We start from the raw sequence: 26,180 nt of genomic DNA, 5'->3' as shown, positions 1-26,180 counted from the left end.
GTACAAAACTAATCTTGACCATTCCATATTCTTTAAGCATACTTTGAATCATGGTAAATTTCTCAAGCTAATCTAGGTTCTCTACGTGTTTGGTGGTCTCAAGCCACTAAACATGAGAGGTGTGATTCATAGCAAAACAAATCGAGCACCAAATGGTTGTTGGTTGGGGAGCTTGGGTAAGTAGTGGATTTGAGGCTCTTATGGAGAGGTGATAGCGACCATTTTTCTACTCTGGATAATAGAAGGGATATCCTACTCCAACTTAGTCTTGTAAGTCAAATTATAGAGGAGATAACCTACTCCATCTTGTTCTTTCGAGTCAAATTCCTTTGAAACTAATGTCTGCATGAAGGCATAATGACAGAGTGAAATTACATAGGCAAAGGAGGCCAAACCAAGAGGCTCGTGATCTCCCTTTAGAAGAATGATGCTTAGTGGCATTCAAATTATACATCGTAAGTTGAAGGGAAATCTTAGCAACAAAAGAATTATTTTATTCCAAGGTGGTCCTTAGTTAACAAAAGCTCCATTGGTATAATTACATCAAAGAGTTGAAGAAAAACATTATATTATTGGAAAATATATTCAAAAGGGAATGGAAGTGTGATTTCAAGACCCGTCCTTTTTTAATACTTTAGAAATACAACTATACTAGATTACTCATGTTTACTAGATGGTAAAAGAAATGCTAACTAACACAATATTCTACAACAAGATATCATACACAAAATTGTTTATGATATCTCAATGCCAAAAGAAAAACATATAGTAACCAATCAACATACCAACCCCTAGAAGATACCTTTCCTCTCTCTCTCTAATTGGGTCCTAGTACAGGGAAGATGTCTCCTAATGTTACATTTAAAAATAATAAAATATTACTTACATTAACAAATTAAATAATAGTAATAACAAAAAATAATAATGTGCCATAAATAAAATACTTCAATTTTCACCTTAATTTTATATCAACTTTATATAGTAGTATGAAGGGGATATGCAATTTCTTCACTACTTATATGGAGAAAAATTTAACTTGGGTTATAAATCAAATATTTCAATATGCATATTAAGTAAAAGATATATATATATATATATATATATATATATATAGAGAGAGAGAGAGAGAGAGAGAGAGAGAGTATTTCATTAATACTTTCTTTCTAAAAAATTCTAATTCCTTGATGTTTAATATGGAATTGATATGTGACATTTAAAAACATATTAATAATAAAAATAATTCAATGCCCATATATAGAACTTTGAGATAGCTGAATTGCCTTTCCTTCTTGTGTTAATATAGTTTAATCGATATAATTAAATTAATAAAATATCCAAATTCTTAATACATTTTTGTTGCAAACAAAGAACATATATATTCATATATATTTATGCTAATTAAAATATATGCTTATTTTTTGAAAGGCCTTTTTCATAAATATTTATAATTTTTATTTTTTGGGAATATAATGTAAAAATCATTTAACTTAAAAAAAAAATAAACAATATCTATAATGTATATTTATATTTATATTTATATTTATATATTAAAAACTATTTATTAATTGATATAATTAAGTTAATAATTATCTAAACTCATAATCCAATTTTGTTCCAAATAGCGAAAATATATGTTTATGCTAATTAAGATATATGTTTCATTTTTTATTTGTAAGTTTTGGGAAATACAATATAAAAAACTTTTAATTAAAAAAAAATAGTGTATATTTATATTTATTTATTAAAAACTATTTATTAATATGTAACTTTTATAAATATTTGTTAAATTTTTTTAAGAATATATATAGAAAGAAATTATTTTAAAGTGAAAAAAATAAACTATAATATTTGTTAAAATTAAATAAATATTAATATTTATAGTTACATATAATTATTTGTTATATATTAATTTCATTTTTTATTTGTTAAAATTTATGCTAATTAAGATATATGTTTCATTTTTTATTTGTAAGTTTTGGGAAATACAATATAAAAAACTTTTAATTAAAAAGAAATAGTGTATATTTATATTTATTTATTAAAAACTATTTATTAATATGTAACTTTTATAAATATTTGTTAAATTTTTTTAAGAATATATATAAAAAGAAATTATTTTAAAGTGAAAAAAATAAACTATAATATTTTTAAAATTAAATAAATATTAATATTTATAGTTACATATAATTATTTGTTATATATTAATTTTATTTTTTATTTATTAAAATTAAATAAATATTAATATTTATAATTATATATAATTATTAGTTATATACTAATTTCATATTTATTTTTTATATATTGGAAAACAAGTTTTAAATAAAAACCTCGAAAGAAATTAATTTTATTAAAAAAATATTATTAATGTTATAATTTTAATATTTAAAATTAAAAAGCATATAAATAATGGTCATATTTAATAAAAATATAATGATTTTAATAAAAACACTTAACTAAAATGGTTTTTAAATATAAAATTTTAAAAAACATACAAAAAACTTTTTCACCGCACTAAGCTGCGGAAGGAATCTGGCAGCCTCTCCAATTTCATGCACCCCACCACGTCCAAGCTGTGGAGGTTCGTCAAGCTGCGGAAGGAATCTGGCAGCCTCTCCAATTTGTAGCACTCAGTCACGTTCAAGCTGGAGGTTCGTCATGCTGCCGAAGGAAACTAGCAGTCTCTCCAACTTCTCGCACTGACGCAGGTCCAACCTGTGGAGGTTCGTCAAGCTGCCGAAGTAATCTGGCAGCCTCTCCAATTTCATGCACTCCAGGTGGAGGTTCGTCAAGCTGCCCAAAGAATTTGGCAGCCTCTCCAACTTCTCGCACCAAAGGTGCAAGCTGTGGAGGTTAGTCAAACTGCCGAAGGAATCTGGCAGCCTCTCCAACTTCTCGCACGCAGGCAGGTCCAAGCTGCGGAGGTTCGTCAAGCTGCCAAAAGAATCTGGCAGCCTCTCCAACTTCTTGCACGAACGCAGGTCCAAGCTGTGGAGGTTCGTCAAGCTACCGAAAGAATCTGGCAGCCTCTCCAACTTCTCGCACCAAGACAGGACCAAGCTGTGGAGGTTCGTCAAGCTGCCAAAGGAATCTGGCAGCCTCTCCAACTTCTCGCACCAACACAGATCCAAGCTGTGGAGGTTCGTCAAGCTGCCGAAGGAATCTGGCAGCCTCTCCAACTTCTCACACAAAGACAGGGCCAAGCGGTGGAGGTTCTTCAAGCTGCCGAAGGAATCTGGCAGCCTCTCGAGCTTCTCGCACAAAGACAGGTCCAAGCTGTGGAGGCTCGTCAAGCTGCCGAAGGAATCTGACAGCCTCTCGAGCTTCTCGCACCAACGCAGGTCCAAGCTGTGGAGGTTCGTCAAGCTGCCGAAGGAATCTGGCAGCCTCTCCAGCTTCTCGCACCGACGCAGGTCCAAGCTGTGAAGGTTCGTCAAGCTGCCGAAGGAATCTGGCAGCCTCCCCAGCTTCTCGCACCGCCGCAGGTCCAAGCTGTGGAGGTTAGTCAAGCTGCCGAAGGAATCTGGCAGCCTCTCCAGCTTCTCGCACCGCCGCAGGTCCAAGCTGTGGAGGTTAGTCAAGCTGCCGAAGGAATCTGGCAGCCTCTCCAGCTTCTTGCACAGACGCAGGTCCAAGCTGTGGAGGTTCGTCAAGCTGCCGAAGGAATCAGGCAGCCTCTCCAGCTTCTTGCACCGACGCAGGTCCAAGCTGTGGAGGTTCCTCAATTTACCAAAAGAGTTTGGTAATTTAGCAAGAGAGGAGGAATGAATGACGATCCTTTCCAGGTGCTCCAGCAGCCCTATGGACTTGGGAATGCTGGAGAGGCAGCTCGCATTAATTATCTCTAATTCCTGCAACTGCAAAGGTGCCTGCAAGATCAAGCTTTTAGAATGTAAGAAAGATATATATGATTCTCGTGAGGAAAACCGTCAGAAATCATTGGAGACCCTGTTATACAATATCAATAGCGACTGACCACACACTTTAACTCAAACAGTTTAGATTTACCTGCCCTTTGCCATGCCATAATGTTTCCAATACACTCTCCTCCACTCTCAAAACCCTTAACTTCTTAGTTGTAATCCACGAAGGTATGCACTTGTAGGGACAATCACGCCAGGAAAGCCACATGAGATTTGGCGAGTGCACCCGCCAAATAGGATCCAGCAGATGCCCTTCAGCCTCAACAAGTTTCAAATTCATGGCATCACAATCAAGAAAACAATTGGACAGACTAATGCAAAGGTCCAATCGTTCGATACTATCCCCTTGAGGAAGCATTCTGATTCCGCGTGCTTCCATTATAACCTGTTCATGCGGATGCTTGCTATGGTTAAATTTAATTATTTTGAAAATGTAAACCGATGGAGAAGTTGAGAACTGTATACAGATTTCTATGGAAAAAATATAACTATGTTAAAAGTTTGAATGGTTGAGGACTTACAGATGATTGCTGGTGCAGCCAATCATTAATGTTCCCGGTGGGACGCCAAAGACGGCGCGGGAATTCAGTCTCTGCAATCTCTCTTCCCAAATCACGGAGGTGATCATGCATATGTATAACATCTTTATCGTCTACTTTTGCAAGGCATTTGAGCTGTAAATTTTTAAACCCCAACGAGCCTTCCCACCCTGACCCGTTCCATACTGTTATGGCACTATTTTTGTTTTTTCCTATGAAAAAACAGGCTATATCTAAAAATATCTGTCGTTCCTCATTGCCAAGTTCATCATAACTAATTTTTAATTTAATTTTTATCTCATTGGGAAGTTCTGCTCGGCGAAGTATGGCCTCCCAATAAGATTTGTCTTTATTTCCACAGAGAAGTGCCCCAAACACTACTAACGATAGGGGCAATCCATCACATGCCCTTAGAAATTTATTTACCACATGCTCAAACCCCCGGTGTGGATAGGGCTGACAGAAGGCATATAAGCAAAAGAGCTCTCGCGAATGTTGCTCACGAAGGCCTGTTAACCTATACATGGATGACTCTTTCACCCCTGACCTCTTTAGGACACCTTCATCCCTAGATGTAATCAAAATTAAGCTATCCTTATCTAAGTCATTTATTTCCGGTAAAAGGGCATGTACCTGGTTGACATTATCTATGTCATCTAAAATTAAAAATATTTTAGAAGATGAGAGAAATTGTCTAACAATCTCTGTACCTTCATGAATGTTGTCTATTTGCCGATCAACACCAAACAGACCCTTCAGAAGTTTACTCTGCAACGAATGTAATGAGATTCTTGCATTTTCTCTTACATCTGATAAAAAGTAAGATTCATTGTACTGTGATTTCTTTCTATTGAAAAACTCTATGGCCAAAGTTGTCTTGCCGACTCCGCCTAAGCCGACTATGCCCACGACCTGAACTTCTCCTGTGTGTTGCTGTGCTAATACTGTAGTTTCAAAATCTTCAATTTTGTCATCTAGACCGGTGGGATTCTTGGCCACATACAACTTTGTCTTTGCGGGCATTAGTTCCGCCACACGTTTGACGACCTCATCTAGCAACAGATCCTCGTCGCTGGTCATTCAACGAGAAAACCAAATAAATAAGTAATTGGAACCAGATGCATATGCATGATATGTATACTTTTAATTGAAACCACAGGCAATTTGGTTACCAATTCATTAACACGTTATATATTGTATCCATAGAGAGGAAGTTGGATGTCTCACCCGTTAAAATTGCCCTTTAAATCAAAGCCAGTTATATCTGCCACATCAGAGAGAGCTTTTCTCCATTTTTGAAGAGTGGCAGAGTCATATCGTGGCTTCTCTTCATGAGTTTCAGGATCGACCGTTTTCTTCATTTGGAGTTTGTGGAGGGCCTCAGCGTACACTCCTTTTTCCTTCTGATCTGTCCACCTGAGGTCAGCGGGGTCGACCTGGAAAAATATAGGAATAATCGGAGCCCCCGACTCCAGCATGAGAGAGAGTTCATCGAGACACCATCGGGAATGGGCATAAGTGGGCGAAAAGATGGCGACATGGACCAGGGCATTTCGGATAGCGCCGAGTAGTTGAGAAGGAAAATTGAATCCCACTTTTAATTCCTTCTGGTCTAAAAAGGGTTTGAGTCCACGTTCAAAGAGACGACGGTAGAGAGGAGTAGCGAAGGTCTTCTTGGTGTCGGGGCCACGGTGGTTGATAAACACACCGTAGCTGCTGCTGTTGATGGGATCAGCAGCAGAGGAAGAGGAGGCGCCAGAAGCGTCCATGGTAGTTGCAGGAATCAATTTGAATTTCAGAGTGGTTTTTGGGAACTGAGGATGGAGGCCTTGGGTATGTGAATGCCAAATGGTTATAGAAATAGAAATAGAAAGTGGAAAACTCTGAAAGCCGAAGCCACTGAGACGCCAAATGCGAGGGTGGAAATAAATTCAAGAGCCTACCAGAAAATGTGGAGAGGATCGTAAGGGGAGAAAATTTGGGAGTGCGGAGATGTATAGATCTTCGTTCTGCCACCACCACCGCCTGTAGCAGGGAAAAAGATAGAATATTTTAACTTTAACACAGCAGTGGTAGGCGCACACATGAACCGCGTGGAATTTCATGTGTTGTGCGTGGGATCCACACGGTTGATGGTTTACAGCGAATCTTTCTTTCTTGCGCGTGGGGTCCACACTGTTAATCGCCGTTAATGCTTTACAGCGAATCTTTCTTTCTTGCGCGTGGGGTCCACACTGTTAATGGTTTACAGCGAATCTCCCTCTTTGAGTGTGGGGTGCACACTGGTTCAACTTTCATGTTTTTTCCCTTAACTTACACTATAATCTCAATGCGTGGGGCTTAACTTTCTGGTGTGTTTCCGAGAATTAACTTTGGCCATACTCTCTTTCGTGAGGTCCACAATGGTTTAACTTTCCTGTTTTCTTGAAATAACTTTGACTTTCCTCTCTTTGCGTGTGGCGTCCACAGTGATTTAACTTTCGCGTTTCTCTGAAGAGGGAATTTATTGCATGTAATGAAAATTTATTACATCACTTTAATGCATGTAATGAAAATTTATTACATCACTTTATTGCATGTAATGTATCCTCCATTCAAAGCGAAAGATGTCACCTCCACCTTTAACATTTCCAGAGGTATATGGCATGATCGAGAGGAAAGCTGAACCTCCTGAAATGGCCAACAGTAAAGCAGACATAGAATTGACATGGACTGGACGTCAATACGATACTCTGCATGCAAGAAAAGCTGGACCTCGTAAAATGGCCAACTGCAAAGCAGACATGGAATTGACGTTCCACTAACTCAAGTCAGTTTCTCCCCATGGAAAAGACGAAACGTATGCATCCTGCCAAAAAAAAGGACGATACTCTGCATGCAAGAAAAGCTGGACTTCGTAAAATGGACAACTGTAAAGCAGACATGGAATTGACGTTCCACTAACTCAGGTCAGTTTCTCCCCATTTATCTTCTTTTTATGTGTTAAAGCCTGCAAAACGATCACTTGCCGACACGTGTAACGGACCGAACCAGCATTAAGTGATATCGTCGTTGCCCTTGAACAGCAATACAAGTCAAATGAAAATTAAAAATGCCATAGTCTAATCTTCCTGTAAATTTGTTCCAAAAATAATGGAAATTTCAGTGAGATTTTGATAAAATTTTATATCAATTTTTGTATATCCAGATTACAACTGTTAAATTTCAAGGTTTTGGGTATTTTAATTTGTATATCCAAATTATAGTTATCAAACTCCAAGATTTTAAATACTTAAAAAAAAATATGATTTAAATACTGCTACTGCTAAATATGTTGAAATTGTAATTTTTAAATTGATTGCATGCTAAATTTGTTGAATTGTAATTTTTAAATTGATTGCATGATTATGAGTTGTTTCTTACTGTTGTGAAATGCAAAGCAATAAGATTTTTATTATATTACATACAATTTAAAAGATATGTAATTACATTTTTCTTTTTCTTTTTTTTAACCCCACTACAATATTATTATATTATAATCCTTATATAAATTATTTTATTTTTTAGTTCCAGAAGTTATTGATTCATTCATTTTGGAACCAAAACTATTTGATCTTTATATAACACTCCTACATTTTTATTAATTAAATAAGTTGTTGTTTGAGACCAGTAGCAAACAAGCAAGTGTTAGACACTTAATCCTCTCGTCATGATTTCGGTTATGGTGTGTTATTGAGATTAGTTATTAAAGTGCAAGAAAACTTGGAAATTGAATCAATGGTTTTCATATTGTATTAATGTGTACACATTGTACATCATTTTTTTGAGTAGATATCTTAATAGAGTTGATTTCTTTTTCCAATTTATGTCTCCTACAATGTTATCAAAGCATGGTTAATCTACTTTGTCAAATAGAATAAGTCACTAGTTTTGTGGCCATCCAAAGCATTGGGCAAGAGATCTTGGAGGAGATTCTTTGTCAACACATTGTGGTAGAACGAGCCTATCTTTGACTCCTCGTTCCTCGTTGTGCATGTTGGAGATTGGAGTATTCAAACAGAACAAGATGGTCAAGTGTGACTTCCAGTGAAAAGGTATGCGGTCGTCGCATTGTTCATCAAGGTTGTGGGGTTGCAATGAGTGCCCTCTTGCCCCTGATTTCCATTTAAATAATCGGTCATGACATCACAATGAAATGTTTTTGGATCTATAAATGTTTCTTTTCAAATCAGCTTACTTCTATTCGACACTAAATGAAATGTAGTAACATCTATTTGAATAGTTTTCCCACTCAGCTATGCGTGTGTAATTTCGATATAAATGATAGTGCTTGTGTGTCTTCATTATTATCTTTGTCTGGCCAGTGATGGACCAAAAGTAGAAAGAGGCATTGTTATGACCATTCAATTTATTATAGTTCTTTTTTGTCTCGATTATTCTGAAGATGATGGTCAAGCCTACCTTTTCTATCATTTGATCAGTCAAATTGAGATGTTGTCATAAAAATTTCTGCATTAAAAATGTTCTATGTGTTGAAGGAAGACCGAGCACTGGAGATTTCATTTTGTCATTGCACTGCAGTGTTGAAAAATTGTTCTGAATCAATTTCTTGAGCCCACACCCTCTACCAGTTAAGTTCAGAGACAATAAGTCTGGTGTGTATGGTGGTTAATTATATACAAGAAGGTGACAAAAGCCAATGTGGTATGTAGTTTCCGTCGTCTTTAGTTCGTGTAATAAGCCAAAGCTATAATTTTGAGGTATTATGAAGAAGCCCTATATTATGAGTTGTGCTTTGAAGAAGGACGTTCTTCCATGGGATTGTGGTAGATTTGCGGTTGTTAAACCAAGATTGGGTACCCAGTGTGATGGAAGGAGAAGGTATTGTCTACCAATGCCACAAATTCGCCCGGACGATAGATTTCTTGACGAAATCTAGTAAATTTTTTTTCAAAAATCAAAATGTTGGAGTGTTTGAATCCTTTTTTTTTATGGTGAAAAGGTATTCAGCACCATCAAGAACCCGTAGGGCACCCAAAATCCTGAATTTTGACAATTGTAACCCAGATTTTCAAAAACTTTTGCTGGAATTTGTCATATTCTAGCCGACATTTCCATTATATTCTGGGCTAAATTGTGGGCTATTTAGACTATGCTAGGAAAAAGTAAGGGTAAAAATTACTGAGTTTGACCACATGCAAATATCACATGGTTCCCCATAATAATAACCAATAGTTCCCCATATTGCTAGCTAAGCTTCAAAGAAACGAGAATTTATTTGATAATAGTAATATATGTTGTGTGCAAGTTGTTTCTTATACCCAGGTCTACCTACCCATGCCTACCCAAGTCTACCTAGGTCTACCCACATCTACCTAAGTTTATTCTGTTGGAATTGTAGAGCTTACCCTTGGAGGAGGGGACCTGGGTTAGGGCCTATTCCGGAAGGTAGAGACATAATTTGTCTCACAGAAACTCATGAGCATGATGGTTCCAAAACTCCTGTGTTTGACGGTTATTTGAAGTTGGTAGTTTGGAATAAGGTAGCAGAAAATGGCAAAGGGTATGGGGGAATACTAGTTTTAGTGAAAGAAAAAGAAGGCCAACACATTCCGTTAATTAAAGAATATGCAAATAAACAATATTTATGGTTGAAAATATCAGAGAATGAGAATCACATAAGAATTGCAACATGTTATTTTGCCCCTCAAGTCTCAAAAACTTACAAAAATAAGGTGTTTGATAGCAAGGATCCGTATGTATCTTTAAAACAAGATAATTTTTATGTACTCTTAGCAGGGAGAAGTTCTCTTAGTGGGAGATTTCAATGCTAGAACAACAAATAATCAAGCTAACATTCTTTGTTGCAAAGATGATAGCAATCCTATTTGGCTCACTAAAGAGGATAATCCCCAGTGGGTGAGGTGTTCAGAATGACAAAGTTAGCAATCATTTTGGAGAGGAGTTGCTTACACTGTGTGGGGCTTTCAACTTAATTATTTGAAATGGTCTAGATAGATGGAAAAGGTATGGGAACTTCACTTGCAACACATACAATGGGGCAAGTGTTGTGGACTATGTGATGTGTTCACAAAAATTGATAGAAAAGATAGACGAAATTAGTATTGGAGAGCATATTTGGGACTTAAATCATACCATAAACCAATTTATATAAGTTTATCATGGTTAGAAGAAAGGGAGCATAGGAGGAAAACCTAATGCTCTTGACAATCACTATCAAGGAGAAAAATTCTTCTAACGCAATAAAATTGTACTATATTCAAGACAATGTTAGAGAGATTGATTCGGAAGGATAAAACTAGTTTCAAAAGTTTCAACAGTCATGAGTTAACAAATATAATTCAAAGTGCACTTGAGAAGTGCAAAAGAGCAAAAAATAGGAAATTAGAATCAAATTGTTTTCCTGTATATGCTTGGTTTGATGAGGAATGCAAAATGGCAAGGAGAACCTTGAAAAAGGCATGAAAGGAGAAGATGAATGTAAAGTTATATAAGAAGATACTAAAAAGGAAAAAATATGAGTTCATGCAAACAAGGAGAGAAGAGTTAATATATTTAAGCAAGAATAATCCAAAGCTTTTCTGGCAGGAACTACAACCAAGGAAGAAGCAAATTGAAAAGAATATTATAGCCAATCATTGGTTTGAATATGCAAGGGAGAATGGAATTAACACAAATTCAATGCTCTTCACATTACAGGAGGTGGAGAATGGAATTAAGAATTTGAAAACAGGAAAGGAAAAGGACTTGGTTGAACTTCAAGCAAAGTATCTAAAATGGGGAATGAACGCTCTTGCATCGCACATCATGGAAATATTCAACAACATCATTCAGCAAGGATTCCCAAGAGACTGGACAACTAGCCTAGAAATACCCCTTTCTAAAAGTGGAGACATTAATAATCCATCCAACTATAGAACAATTATGATCAATCCTTTGTTTGCAAAGCTTTTCGGCAGCATGGTAGAAGACAAAATTAGTAAGTGGAAAGAAGTAAAAGAAAAGAGGGCAAGAGGACAAGCGGGTTTTAGGCTGAAACATTCTACAGTAGATCATGGTATCATGTTGAGACACATTGTTGAAAAGGTTTGGGAGGACAAAGAAGAAGTATTTTTCTACTTTGTTGACTTCAAAAAAGCATTTGACACAGTCCCTAAGGATAAGTTGTGGTGTATAATGGAAGAACTTGAAATTCTTGTGCATTATAGAGCCGCTATCCATAGAATTTATGAAGAAGTGAAAGTCAAAATTAGAACCTCAGCAGGTATTTCAGAAAGCTTGAGAAGTGACATTGAAGTCAAGCAAGGTTTCCCTCTATCCCCTACTCTTTTTGGCCTATATATTGATAAATTGGAAGAGTGACTAAATCTGCAAGGTGGAGATGGTGTTCGGTTGGGGGATTTTGTGATAAAGATTCTTTTATATGCTGATGAGATTGTATTGATTTCTAAATCAGCCCATGTATTGCAAATGCAATTATATTCCCTTGAGATATTTTGTAGAGCAGTGGGGATGCACTAGCAAGACCAAAATAATGGTTTTTTCTAATAAAAGGAAGCAAAGTGAGCATAATTTTTTTCTTTCAAGACAACATTCTTAAAGAAGTAAATGAGTACAAGTACCTTGGGATTGATTTCAATAACAAACTCAATTAGGAGGATTGCAAAAAGAAGAGAATTTTAGGAGGGTGGAAAGCATTATATGCTCTTCAAAACAGATGTAGAGAGGCAGAGTTATGGGATTGGAAAACGATTAAAGTGCTATAAATCACATGCTATAGGGATTTTAATGCCTTATAGTACGCCCTCTTATGTATTACCATACCATTTCATGCCATGGTTACGGCATCTACACATCGGTGTATTTTTATTTCACGTGTACAGTGAGACCCTGTTACATAGATTGAATCTCGGAGGCATAAGTGAGTTGGCCAATCGCAAGTACGTGGTACTATTTTACATTTAATTCCATTTATCTTTGGGCGAACCAAAACCAAAACGTAGTTCAACGAAAACAAGGATCCTGATAATCTCTTGACTTCTATGCTCATAGCAAGAGTTATTGTTATCCTCAAAATACCCCTGGAATAGTGTTCAATAACCTCCTCTTACCACCTTACCATATTTCACCTTGCGGGAAATCTTCTTGACTAACTAATATATATTCTTAAAAATATAATTTTAATAATTTAATCCTAAATTATATACATGAAATAGAATATTAAAGTCGAGTAGGTGCTACAGGTAGAATGCTAAAATCAAATATAATGGCTACATTGTTGAAAATGACGGTATCATTTTCTAATAAAAAATTAATAAAAGATTAATTTAATAAACTTTATATATATTTTAGGTTATAATTTAGTCATAGTTTGTGAGTGAGATTTGGTTATTTGTGATAGGGAAACCAACCATAATATCATTGTCATTTGTATCTTTTTTCTCAAGTATTTTTTAAATTATATATAATTATAATTATAGATATATTATATTAAAATTAAAATATTATAAATATTTTTTAATATAATTAATACATTATTAATATATATACATATATAACACTAAGGTGTGAATGCATCATATAGTATTAATTTCACATGATTTTATAAGCCTTGAAAACACCTTATTAAATACATAGTGTTACATAATTAAAATACGTCTATACATTATATTTCCATATACAAATAGTATTTTATTAAGTAATTTACTTAATAAAATGTTTTTTTCACTATTATTTTAAAATAATTTTTTTATTATAAATTATTAAATAATTTTTACATATAATTAATAGTATTCAAATTAAATTTATAATGATGATTTTTAACGTTTATTGAAATTAATATTTTAAGAAGAAAAAGAATCTAATTGTAATCATTCAAAATCTTATTTCTATGCTTAGAAAAAAAGGAAAGAAGCACACCAAAATCACTATAGTTGGGCTGACTTAACAAGTCAAGAAGATTGGAAGTGTGACAAATGTTAAGGAAATGAGAGCAGATGTGAGTAACCGTTGGACAATCTAAAAGAAAGTGTTTTCATCCTCCACCCTCTGAGTATCGCACAATTGACAGATTCTATCTTCCCAGCGAGTCTGGGCAATAGCATTAAATATTACATTCCGATCGTACGTGTCAATTCAATCGGAATTTGGTTTTTGTTTGTATCATATTTGTTAAACTTTTATGTTTTTAAAAATAATATGTTATAAAATATAATTTATATTTAATAAAAAATAATTATTTTTACAATTACTTAAAATATTTTAAAATACATATTTATGAATTAAAGATTATAAGTTAATTAAAATGTTATAATAATTTAAATTTTTATTTTTTTTATAAATAATAATTATTGACATATGGATATGATATAATTTTATATAAAAAAATTTATATATAATTTATAAAAAAATTGACAAAATTCAACATAGACATCAAACTTATTATTTAAATCACATTTATTATTATCATTTTTTTTATAAAGAAGAAATACATTGAATATAAAGAATAGATTTTAATCATGGAAATAATGGTATCTATATTAATACCAAATAATAATGTTTATGTTAATGTGATTATAATAATGATAATTCATGTTCATTGAGATCAAAATTAGTTTATCTCATTTTTAAAAACCAAGATCATTTAAATTTTTTAAAAATTTTGTTTTTAAAAGGGAAAGTTTATTTAAATTCATTGAAATCTTGTTTTTATCCTTTAAAAGTTGTAAGAGAAGCATTCCAAGATTATCATAGTTTTTTAGATTTGGGAGGTTAGAAAGGTAAATGAGTTTTAATTTGAGAAATTGATTTTCATCTTCAACCATCACAAAGGTGACAAATTTTTACATCCCACGGTTTTAGGAATTTTCCCAATGACCATTGTAGTTATGTAGTTCATGGGAGTTGGTTCTTGTTTTAGTAATGTTGATTTCTTTTTATACTAGTTAGAACTAAAAGATATTTTTGATCTTTTAGAATCCGAATTACTCCCTCGTAATATCTTGGCTTCCTTTTAATGTCTAACTCTTCTTTGCACCACAAATCCTCTTTAAATTTAGATACAATTATATTTTTAATATTGTCCGTATGGGTAGGATGACATCCTGCTATATTCCCTAATGATTTAACCAACACATCATCTTGATGCCATCTTTGCTTAAGGTGTTGATAGTAATGGATAGAGTTCAATTTTTTTTTGGGGATTCTCTTATCATCCATGTTGTTTATCTTGTTCATGTACATTAGGTCCTTAACCATAGTTGATCTATAAACTATCATGGATATTCCACTAGATAGTCCATCAAAACATATATGTTACTTAAATATAAATCTATACTATGAAGGGTTAATTCCTTTAGATTCTAGATCCCTTATTACCAATTTTGTTGTTTATGTATGCAATAAATTAAATGTGAAAAATAAAGAAAAGTATTCACAATCACTCACAAACCACAATGAATGCCAATTATTTTCTGGAAAACCCTTTCAAAAGAAAATTCATTCGAAAGGTGAATCTACTATGTCCTCTTTTATCTCGAATTGAAATAATGCAAGTGCAAAGGAGAAGACATTATCTATGTAGTTACCTGAGACATGTGGTCCATGGGCTATTACAAAATGTAAACCCTCTCAATTGTGCTCTCTTTGTCTCTATCCACTCTGAGCTACCTAAACTTGACATGTGGCACATATTCTATAAGGTATTGTAAAGTTCAATAGGATACTTAATTTGATCTACCTAATGGAATTTACATAAGACATTATGTTGCATTGAGTTGTGTACATTATGTTACAGGGCTCCAAAGATAAATAAAGGAATTATTAATATATATATATATATATATATATAATAAAACTTAAATAATACTACACCACTTATCAATAAATTTTTCATCTCTAAATGTTAGTAGTTAAGTGGTAAAGGCTCAAATCATTATCTATTTTTGCAGATTTTCTTATATGGCATGTATAGTGTACTTTTCTTTTTCATAAATTCAACTTTAGTTTTCTTTTTCATAAATAAAAAATTAAAATAAATCTAAATCCATATATATGCTCTCTTCATGTACATGATACATCTATTATTATAACTAAGCAAAGTTCCTTGGTAATGATATGTTTTTTCATGCGTGCAACATTGAGTAAGATATAAATATAAAAGTAACTTAACTTGCAAACTTGATAACTTGTACATGAAACAAATAAATCCATTCTAACTACATTCCTCAAACCTGATGTAACATTGATAGAATATAACATCAAATCCACATCATGAATTTAAAAGTCAATGAAGACATTGTCATACACACAAGTTCAAATTCATGTATTTGTATTCCAAATTTGTCTAGTTATACATTTTTCTTTTCTACAAAATGGAACTTCATTCCCAACATAGATAATGGAAGTTCATGCCCATGAATGACATTATGGAAATGCCGCCTCACGACTGATCTAGAAATTGGGTGTATAAGTCACCATCGCCACTCTTGGCACTCCCAAGTGCATTTCCAAAGAGATATTGCTGCAAAAATTCAATAACCAATTAGTTGTAAAATCCAAAATGCATATAATCAATTTCGTTAATTAATGATAAGTTTTTGGTCAACTACTCATTCTCACCATGAAGATCTAAGGCAATGGAGAAGACTGCCCTTCCTGGGTAGATGGTGGAGCACTTGGTGATGGATATAGGCATGGTTCAGGGGTGATGGATAAAGGCATGGTGGGAGAAAAATTGGAAAAATGTAGTGGGTTGGGGCGATGATACATCCCTATTGGTTGTACGATAGTGGGAATAACCCTAGGGCGAGCGATAACCCTAGGGGGGTGTTGTGGGGAAAAGTATCCGACTCGGAATGACCCTATCCCTACTCTAAGGGTGATAGTTCCTTAGCAACAACAGAAAGCAAAGCTATTTGATATTTCTTCTTTATGAAATACAGAGAGGAGAAAGAGATCCACCAACCGATGTCTTTCGCTAGTGTTGATCCAGTCTTCTCTCCTTGCCGCTTGCTCCCAGCTCCTTGCTCTTTCACGGGCCCAGCTACACAAAGATCCTGCAAAAAGGCAAAAGAGGGAAACTACAAGAAGCATGCATTCATAACTGATTCATGGATTAGAATAGATCAAATATACAAATACAACAATACATCATTGCAACACATGTATATAGAAGAACCTCAAATGCTTTATTAATGGAAGAAGTAAAGTTCTGAGAAGGTTACAACCATAGAGGCCCAATCCAGCAACACCTCCCAGCAGCAAGAAATCTCCTCTTCACCTCCTTCAAAGCAATCACCCAATAGTTCAAAACTCAAACCAACAACACTTCCTTACTTTGCACAAAATTCCAGCCTCCCTAGACCTCATGAGAGAGCTCTATATATAGGAGATTTGGAGAAAGGATGAGTCAGCTTGAGGCTGGCATAAAGCTGACTAGTGTCCTCTCCCACTTTAGTTAATCTTCAGTTCTTGAGTCCACTTGGAGAATCTTGCTTCCACTTGGAGATCAAGACCTTCTTACTCATCATAGGGCGAATTCCTTGAACCAAGTGTCAGTTTGGAAGCTTCCTGGGCAGTTGACACCTTGCAGAATGACTGTGCCACTTGGCCAATCTCGCCCAGCGCAGGTAGCCTTCATTAGATTTGACCTTCAGCGCAGGTACAAGGAGGAGCAGTTGACATTCAGCGCAGATGCTCAGTGGAGCAGCTGACATGATCCAAAAATAGCTTGTTTTTGAGTGTTTTCAGGTGGAGAACTGATAGGAAGTGCTGTGGTTTGCTGACCTTGTTCTTCTAGGGGTAAGAACAACATGTTTAGGGACTTTGGATCCCTATAATTATTGACATTTCATGCTCCATGCTGCGAGGCACAAAAATGTCTATAACAGGGGGGAAATTGGAATGTTGAGGGTGGATGATTGGAACAATGAGAAGGGCGGATGGTTAAAGGGGAGGGGTGGGAATTGGGAAGGGTTTGGGGAGTCGGTTATAGGCATGGGAGAATTTATGAAGGAAAAAGGTGGTGGGTGTGGCCGACAATACATCCCCATTGGTTGTACAATAGGGGGAAGCACCCTCGGGGAGGGAATTGGGATAATACTGATTGGAGAAGTGCTCCCAATGCTATAGTTTCTTTCATCGACATGCTCATCAAATAATTGGAGTCGACAAGTTGGCCCGTCAACTGTAACAACAAAAAATGTTCATATAGTTATGCCTATGCATTGCAAATGATAGTATATCATATTTCACATGAAAAAATGCATAACATCAGATTTACCATTTTTGTGTATAATAGAATGTTGCACTAACTCAGGCATGTGGTCCACAGTTCTTTGTCGTTGAGAAGACAACTCCAGCTGTTCATTCATGCTCTTTTTTTTTGCACGAACTCGTCCAACCCTTTCAAATTGTAGTTTATCTTTCCCTGCATTTGACTTGTGACCACAACACCTTTTCTTATTGACTGGGCTCAAGAAACTATGTTTTCTCTTGGTAGTGATCTTGGATGGAGTAATAGTATTGAAAAACATTTTATTGTATTCTTGACATACTTTGTCTACCAAGTTGTTTAATGCATATGCCTGTTCCAAATTTGTAGGTATTATGGATCTCAATTTCTCATGAGTTGATGAGTTAACACGTTTCATCTCATCATCTTCAAATAATGCACTATCTGGTCGTACATTGGTCGTTTCAACATTATATGAGAAATTATCTAAATCATCATTGCTTGTTTCATTATGATAATTTAGAATGGGAGGAGAATCAAAGCATGGTAGAAGCTCTGTTTGGATTTCTGGGCCCAATATAGGTGACTCATTCAAATCAAATAAAATTCTAGGAATTTCTGTAGTAGGATTAGTGACATTAGGGAATACATTTTCACCCAAGCTAATGTTACTTGCCAACATCTCAACTTTCAATACATGTTTACAGATGTTTCCATTTAAGGCCCACTTGCAATTACAAAAGTGTAGAGTGGAATCTTTATATATGACATTGTACCAAATATCACGAGTATTGTTATTTTGGCTACGAACCCAATAATCGTTGTTACTCTTTTCATCAGGCACACAATCTTGATTTGGGATTTGGTTAGCTCTACACCTGGATGAATTCAACTGTTCCTCAATTTTTCTGGGTCGTACAAAACCAGCTTCTTTTAAACGTTGCATATGATTGTAATATAATACAACCTTTGTCAACAACACATAATCAACCAATCAACCCGCCTATGGCATGCATTGTTTTTCTCACTTAGGTACCTCTGCTTGATATACCGATGGTAAGACTCAATTGCATTATTTGTATTTTGATTGGAATGTGGAAAATTTATGTACGCTTTTGCCCACATATTTGTAGAAAGAAATTTATTGGTTATGAATTAATAACTATACATATGACATGCAAAAAAGAGTCATTAAAGCCACTTATAAGAAACTTAAATATTTTGTTGTTGGCTAACCAAGTTGCTTTAAAATATTCCAAAAACTTTGTATGGTCACTGAATCCTTCAAATAAATTTTCAACTGCCTTTTTTACAGATTCATCATCTGCACATGTGTGCATGATTTCTCCTAAAGCACGGAAAATTCGGATTTGGTTTTCCCTTCCTTGGACTTTGTTTCCAACATTCTTCAACCATGCACAACGAACATGCCACACACATAATAATATTGTACAGTTGATTGAAGACCTGGAATAACATAATTTTTAGAGAGAATATACATTAAGAATATTTTTATGTCTCTTATAAAAAGAATAAACACATCACCTTAATGCTTCAATTTCAGCAGTAGCATCATCTGTAATGAAGGCTTTAACATGCCAATCTGGTTGCTCTTTCTTCCCAATGGCAAAGAGAGTTGACATCCATTTACAAATATCAACTATAGTATTGCGTGATGATATCACCCAAGCTACTGGAACCCCATTGTGATGTTTGTCGAAGACCATTAAAGTGTAAAGTTGATACTACATTACAAACAAAGTACATAATTATATTTATATAAGATACAAGCATTAAAATGGTGTTGAATAAAAGAATTAGATTTAGGGTAATTTTGTACTCACCCCGTACTTATTTGTACCAAATGTTGAATCCATTGAGATTATATTGTTGTGAGAATATTTTAGCATCATTGAACGCATTCACTTTGTCTGTATGCCTATGATAAAAGGGATGTTTTCAGCAAGATCTTGTTTCTGGTAGAAGAAAAAGCTCTCAGGGTGTTCCTTATACCAACATTCTACACTGATTGGATCACTTTGATCTTTAACATACTCTAGCCTTATGGTATCATTGTAAATGTTTAATATATCTTGTCTTGTCATGTATGTATCTCGAGATGTCCCTGTGTATAACTCACCGAATCCATCCTTCACATCAGAGATGAACTTATCCCATATCATTGTAACATTAAAACCTCTTTGGATTAAATGTTGGACAATAGATCGCATATCCCTTGTTAAATGTGGTGCATAACTGAATCTCATAGACCTATCGATTGCATCTTTTCCATGACAAACAACATTGGATTTATCAATATGCCTACATGCAGTATATATTATTACAGCATCATCTGGTCTAAGTTGAAGTCGCCGCACAATGAAGTGACATTGGCAACCAACTTTAATACTTTCACGTTGATTGTGTTTTTTGTTTTGATCTGAGGATGCACTCATAATTCTGTTGTTGCACTTCGGACCATATGCACACCAATAACTATATATAAAACATTTACAACAAATTAGATATAAAATTTATGCATATTGAAAAGAATTATACATATATTGAAAAAAGATATAAAGACTCACATCATGTACTCCAGATATGTTGAAAAATATGTTTGTCTGATATCCTCTGCTTTTTTACTTCGTTGAGAAGCAAGAAGAAATTGAGTGGGTGCCCGTTCACTCGATTCCTCTCCTCTTATAAAATCATCAAGTCAACAATATGGAATAATTGCAACTTGGTCCCCATTGAACTCTGTCCATGTTAAATCTTCTGCTGAAAATTCAATCATATCCTCCGGGTCTTCAACTTCCAACTCATTAATCCTCTCCCACTTCTTCATTCTTCAAATACCTATAAAAATTGCATCGAAAATAATTTGGTTTGAGTAGATATGATGGTCTTGATTAATGCATATCACTAAGAATAGCAATCACATTTTTAGATAACTATTTTATACTTTTCAGGTAAACCACTTTGGTAAAGGTAATATTTGGGTCATTAAAGAAATGAATCCTGCCCGCCCTTAAAGAAATGAATGGGGGGTGGGTATAAATGACAGCTTCAACTAGGCGTCTTTCATGAGGTTTTCCCTTTCAATGATGACTTGATCAGGTAGGTAGGTAGGCTAATAAGCGGTAGCTGCTTAGTATCATCAATCTCTTCGTACTGCTTGCTTGATTGATTGAGTGTGAAACCCTTCCCTTACGCAAAGGAAAGGGAGAACCTTGAATGAATAAGAAAGGGTGGTGGGTCGATTTAGGCTCCTTCCCTTCCACTGCATAGCCTTTCCCCGAGGTCCTGAGCGGCAGCAGGTACTACGGGCCCTCTGTCCCACGCATATAACCTCAGGATGCGTGGTTCACCGGTTCCACCGGAAACTCTCATTTGCCGAAGCACAGTGCGCTTCAGGTTATCCAATTCCCAAACTTCTCTTCATTCCGTACGTATAAGATAGGGTATGGGATAAACCGATCCGCAATGTTATACCCCTCGACCATAGGTGGTAAGGTATAACCGATAGGTTTCACCTCAAAGTGCCTAGTCCCAGATCAGGTTTTCTTCTTGATTATTAAGGTGCGAAGCCGCCAGAGGAGAAAAAGGAGGGGCAAGGTCCCGGGGATTGGGGTGGGTGGGTAAATAGTGGCTATAATAGGAGGGAAAGATGTGAAAGCCTCCGCCAAAGCATATATTATATATGTCATTATGCTATTTTGAGAGATCGAATTGTGAACTTCTTCCCTTCCTCTCAAAAACAAGACTAACCATGTATGACATATGATGTCTTTGTGGAGGTGGTGTCACCATGTTGGTCTCATGGTACAACTTGTGATGAGTGGTTGAGGTGGAAGGAGTCGAAGGGAAATACAATTATAGATTAGTTGGGTTTTATGTTTTTTTAAATCTTAATAAAATGAGATATGCTAAAGTAGTGTCTATTGTTATTGATTATGAATTGATATCTATTATTTACTAGTCATCTAATTTCTCTTCAACCAAGAAATTCAAAATGTTATAGGGTCATCTTAAGATGCTATAGAATCATCTTAGGAAATGAGAAACTATGTGGTAGGAATGATCCTTAAATGAGATGCTCTATACAATGGAAGTTTAATGAATCTTAGAAAAATGACACTTTGTCAAAACCAAGATATTTTCAAATTTGTATATGTAAATGAAAATGACATTTTGTCAAAATCAATATATTTTCAAATTTATACATGTAAATGCTTAGTGTTTAAATTCCTAATATATATATTTAATTTTAAACTAAAAATATTTTGTAGAAGACCAATAATAAGATGTTATTTCTTCTTCATTATTCTTTTAATTCAAAATCAACAACTTAGTAATAAAAAATTATAATAAAAAAAATTCACTTTTATTTTTTAAATATTACATCTTATTTTTTATTTTATTTTTTAAATAATTATAATATTTTAATCTAATTTGTATTGTTTTCACCCTCTCACATAATTGTTTTTGATCTTATTTTTATTTTAACTGATTTATCTTCTTCCACTTTTATCTTAATATATAAATTAAAAATAAAAATTATAAACCCATTTTATAATTAAAATTTAATATTAAATACATATCAAATACATATCAAATACAACATCTATATACGACTTCAAAAGCATAAATACAACATCTATATACGACTTCAAAAGCATAAAGACATGCAACGCTTTTCTTCACAATGATCATCATTTCTCTCTCTTTTTTATTATTGATTACCATTTGTTTTAATTTGCTTAAGCCTTCATAAGCTAAACCGTTTCTCTTACTACTTATCCATAATAATCTATTTTAAATATGTTCAACTGTTATCTCTGATCAAAGTACAATTTCTTTTAAATTGGTCAGAGATTCCATAAGCCAAACGCTACAATTTTTGGTGAACTCCAAATTTACAGTGCCGTTTGAAGGATGTTCAACTATCAACTCAGAACTTTTCTTAAATCAAACTTACCCATACTTTCTACTTTACAAAGTATCATAAAAAGCAGACTGGCTCTATCAATTCAAAACGCCCAACACTTTTCTAGCATGATTGTCAACCTATGTCTAACTGCAAAAATATAAATAAAAGCGAAAGAGAAAGCTAAATAAGATCCCTCCAAGAATAAAATAGGCCAGTAAATTCCATGTGATTATGTCTTGTTCCTTTCTTTTGATGATCAGAGATGGCAGATGGTCAGTGGAAAGAGAGCAACAGCGGTGAACATGAAAGGAGGGCGTGAGGTAGGTTAATGAGTTAGGGCCAAAAGTGGGCGTAGAAGCCATGCCATCTGAGATCTGCAAGAAGCTTTTTTCGCATTTTGCCTGGTGATCTTACCAAGTAGTTCCACATGGATGGGTGATTGTAGTGAACCTCCACAAAGAGCTCGTCCACAATGAGAGGCATCTCTGGATCGTTGAGCCATCCCCTCAGAATCGGCCACTCGCTTCCCTCGATGTCCATCTTTACAACCACCGTATCAGTCGCTTTCATTTGCAGCTCCCCTTTCATAAACCTCGTTATATTTATGACATTGCTGGCTTTATCATCTCAGTCTGACACAAAGCTGTAGTGCAGCTGGTGCGGAGGTTGGGGAGTGGCCTTTACAGTGAGGGAGGAGGGATTCGTCTGTGCCACGTTACTCTTCGTCAAAACCAAGTGGGCTCGGCTTTTGCAGGAGCTTGGAATCGACTTCGAAGGCGTGAATGTCGATGAAATCGAAGGGGTACATGCGAAGAAACCAGGCTAGGCTGGTGCTGAATGCATTAGCAACCAGATCCAGCAGAACCCGTCGCTGTCTGCGATGGAGATCGATCACCTTGGAAGGCAGAAGCCACGGCAAGATGTGCGTTTTGTCCTGCACATCGTTGGAAAATCGGAGGGCGAAACCTCTGCGGAAATTGTTGCGATCGTCGAGCTTCTCAGTGAGATGACCTTTTAGAGGGCAGGCAGCTGCCTCCTATCCACATCATCTGCCGCCATGGATTCTCAACCTGATCTTCATCTTTGTCCAAGAATCCTTCTCTCGTCCCGCACAACTTGCTGCTGTTTTTGGCCATGGCTTCCCATTCATTATGCTTAAACACTTGCGCAGTTAAGCCTGGGCGTTTGCAAGCCGCAGAAATGCAAAACTCAATGCCAAGAAAGCCAAATATGTGCATGTGGTTCACATAAATATCAAGAAAAATATATGTGAATAGTATGAGGACCAAGGCATAGAGCAGCTACATATGAATCGTTTTGCTTTTTCTGGTGCCCTCTGTCTGAGAATGAGAACGAGAATGAGAAAAGCAGATACATTGTAAATTTTCACAATGAATGCAGAGAAATTCAAATTTCAAATCGATCCACTGTTCGGCGCGCGCCCAATTTGTCCCGCCCATCCACTTCGTCTGACATTGGAGGTCCTGCATGTGGCGTCAGTATTTTCCGGTGACGCTGGAGTCCTTTCCCGGCCCGAGAGTTGTCCCGTTACATGCCCATGCATGTATGGTGAAGTTTCTAAGCGATTGCTGGCCCCATCATAGTACTCTTAAACCGCATTGAATACCCAATAGCATAGGAAATATTGCTCGCCTACAAGAAAAGCTGGACCTCGTAAAATGGGCAACTGTAAAGCAGACATGGAATTGACGTTCCACTAACTGAGGTCAGTTTCTCCCCATTTATCTTCTTTTTATGTGTTAAAGCCTGCAAAACGATCACTTGCCGACACGTGTAACGCACCGAACCAGCATTAAGTGATATCGTCGTTGCCTTCAACAGCAGCCTTTGTATTATAGTTAAATGAAAATTAAAAATGCCATAGTCTAATCATCAGGTAAATTTGTACCAAAAATAATGGAAATTTCAGTAAGATTTTATATGAATTTTTGTATATCCAGATTACAGCAGTTAAATTTCAAGGTTTTGGGTACTCTAATTTGTATATTCAAATTATAGTTATCAAACTCCAAGATTTTAAATACCTAAAAAAAAATATGATTTAAATACCGCTACTGCTAAATATGTTGAAATTGTAATTTTTAAATTGATTGCATGCTTATGAGTTGTCTCTTACTGTTGTGAAATGCAAAGCAATAAGATTTTTATTATATTACATACAATTTAAAAGATATGTAATTACATTTTTCTTTTTCTTTTTCTTAACCCCACTACTCAATATTATTATACTATAATCCTTATATAAATTATTTTATTTTTTAGTTCCAGAAGTAATTGATTCATTCATTTTGGAACCAAAACTATTTGATCTTTATATAACACTCCTACATTTTTATTAATTAAATAAGTTGTTGTTTGAGACCGGTAGCAAACAAGCAAGTGTTAGACACTTAATCCTCTCGTCATGATTTCAGTTATGGTGTGTTATTGAGATTAGTTATTAAAGTGCAAGAAAACTTGGAAATTGAATCAATGGTTTTCATATTGTATTAATGTGTACACATTGTACATCATTTTTTTGAGTAGATATCTTAATAGAGTTGATTCCATTTTCCAATTTATGTCTCCTACAATGTTATCAAAGCATGGTTAATCTACTTTGTCAAATAGAATAAGTCACTAGTTTTGTGGCCATCCAAAGCATTGGGCAAGAGATCTTGGAGGAGATTCTTTGTCAACACATTGTGGTAGAACGAGCCTATCTTTGACTCCTCGTTCCTCGTTGTGCATGTTGGAGACTGGAGTATTCAAACAGAACAAGATGGTCAAGTGTGACTTCCAGTGAAAAGGTATGCGGTCGTCGCATTGTTCATCAAGGTTGTGGGGTTGCAATGAGTGCCCTCTTGCCCCTGATTTCCATTTAAATAATCGGTCATGACATCACAACGAAATGTTTTTGGATCTATAAATGTTTCTTTTCAAATCAGCTTACTTCTATTCGACACTAAATGAAATGTAGTAACATCTATTTGAATAGTTTTCCCACTCAGCTATGCGTGTGTAATTTCGATATAAATGATAGTGCTTGTGTGTCTTCATTATTATCTTTGTCTGGCCAGTGATGGACCAAAAGTAGAAAGAGGCATTGTTATGACCATTCAATTTATTATAGTTCTTTTTTGTCTCGATTATTCTAAAGATGATGGTCAAGCCTACCTTTTCTATCATTTGATCAGTCAAATTGAGATGTTGTCATAAAAAATTCTGCATTAAAAATGTTCTATGTGTTGAAGGAAGACCAAGCACTGGAGATTTCATTTTGTCATTGCACTGCAGTGTTGAAAAATTGTTCTGAATCAATTTCTTGAGCCCACACCCTCTACCGGTTAAGTTCAGAGACAATAAGTCTGGTGTGTATGGTGGTTAATTATATACAAGAAGGTGACAAAAGCCAATGTGGTATGTAGTTTCTGTCGTCTTTAGTTCGTGTAATAAGCCAAAGCTCTAATTTTGAGGTATTATGAAGAAGCCCGATATTATGAGTTGTGCTTTGAAGAAGGACGTTCTTCCATGGGATTGTGGTAGATTTGCGG

General features: G+C 35.2%; 1 protein-coding gene across 1 annotated transcript; it reads right to left on the bottom strand.

Annotated features, from left to right (window-relative positions):
• Positions 1-2,449: 2,449 nt before the first annotated feature.
• On the bottom strand, positions 2,450-6,466 carry LOC149199516 (disease resistance protein Roq1-like). The gene is made up of 4 exons (XM_089402471.1): positions 5,687-6,466; positions 4,442-5,531; positions 4,006-4,305; positions 2,450-3,866 (listed from the first exon to the last, which is right to left on the bottom strand). The coding sequence occupies exons 1-4, from the start codon at positions 6,226-6,228 to the stop codon at positions 2,628-2,630; spliced, it is 3,171 nt and encodes a 1,056-aa protein (XP_089258597.1). The 5' UTR covers positions 6,229-6,466; the 3' UTR covers positions 2,450-2,627.
• Between the last annotated feature and the right edge of the window lie 19,714 nt (positions 6,467-26,180).

This window comes from Pinus tabuliformis, chromosome 2_1, assembly GCF_031772625.1.
Source record: "Pinus tabuliformis cultivar Carrire ecotype Pingquan chromosome 2_1, CPIR1, whole genome shotgun sequence".
NCBI classification, from domain to species: domain Eukaryota; kingdom Viridiplantae; phylum Streptophyta; class Pinopsida; order Pinales; family Pinaceae; genus Pinus; species Pinus tabuliformis.
This window is presented reverse-complemented; position numbering and strand designations above follow the sequence as displayed.

Coding starts and splice junctions, on each gene's coding strand:
- LOC149199516 (XM_089402471.1), bottom strand. CDS start 6,228: ATGGACGCTTCTGGCGCCTCCTCTTCCTCTGCTGCTGATCCCATCAAC. Junction 5,532..5,686: donor TTAAAGGGCAATTTTAACGG/GTGAGACATCCA, acceptor TTGAATGACCAG/CGACGAGGATCTGTTGCTAG. Junction 4,306..4,441: donor GGCTGCACCAGCAATCATCT/GTAAGTCCTCAA, acceptor CCGCATGAACAG/GTTATAATGGAAGCACGCGG.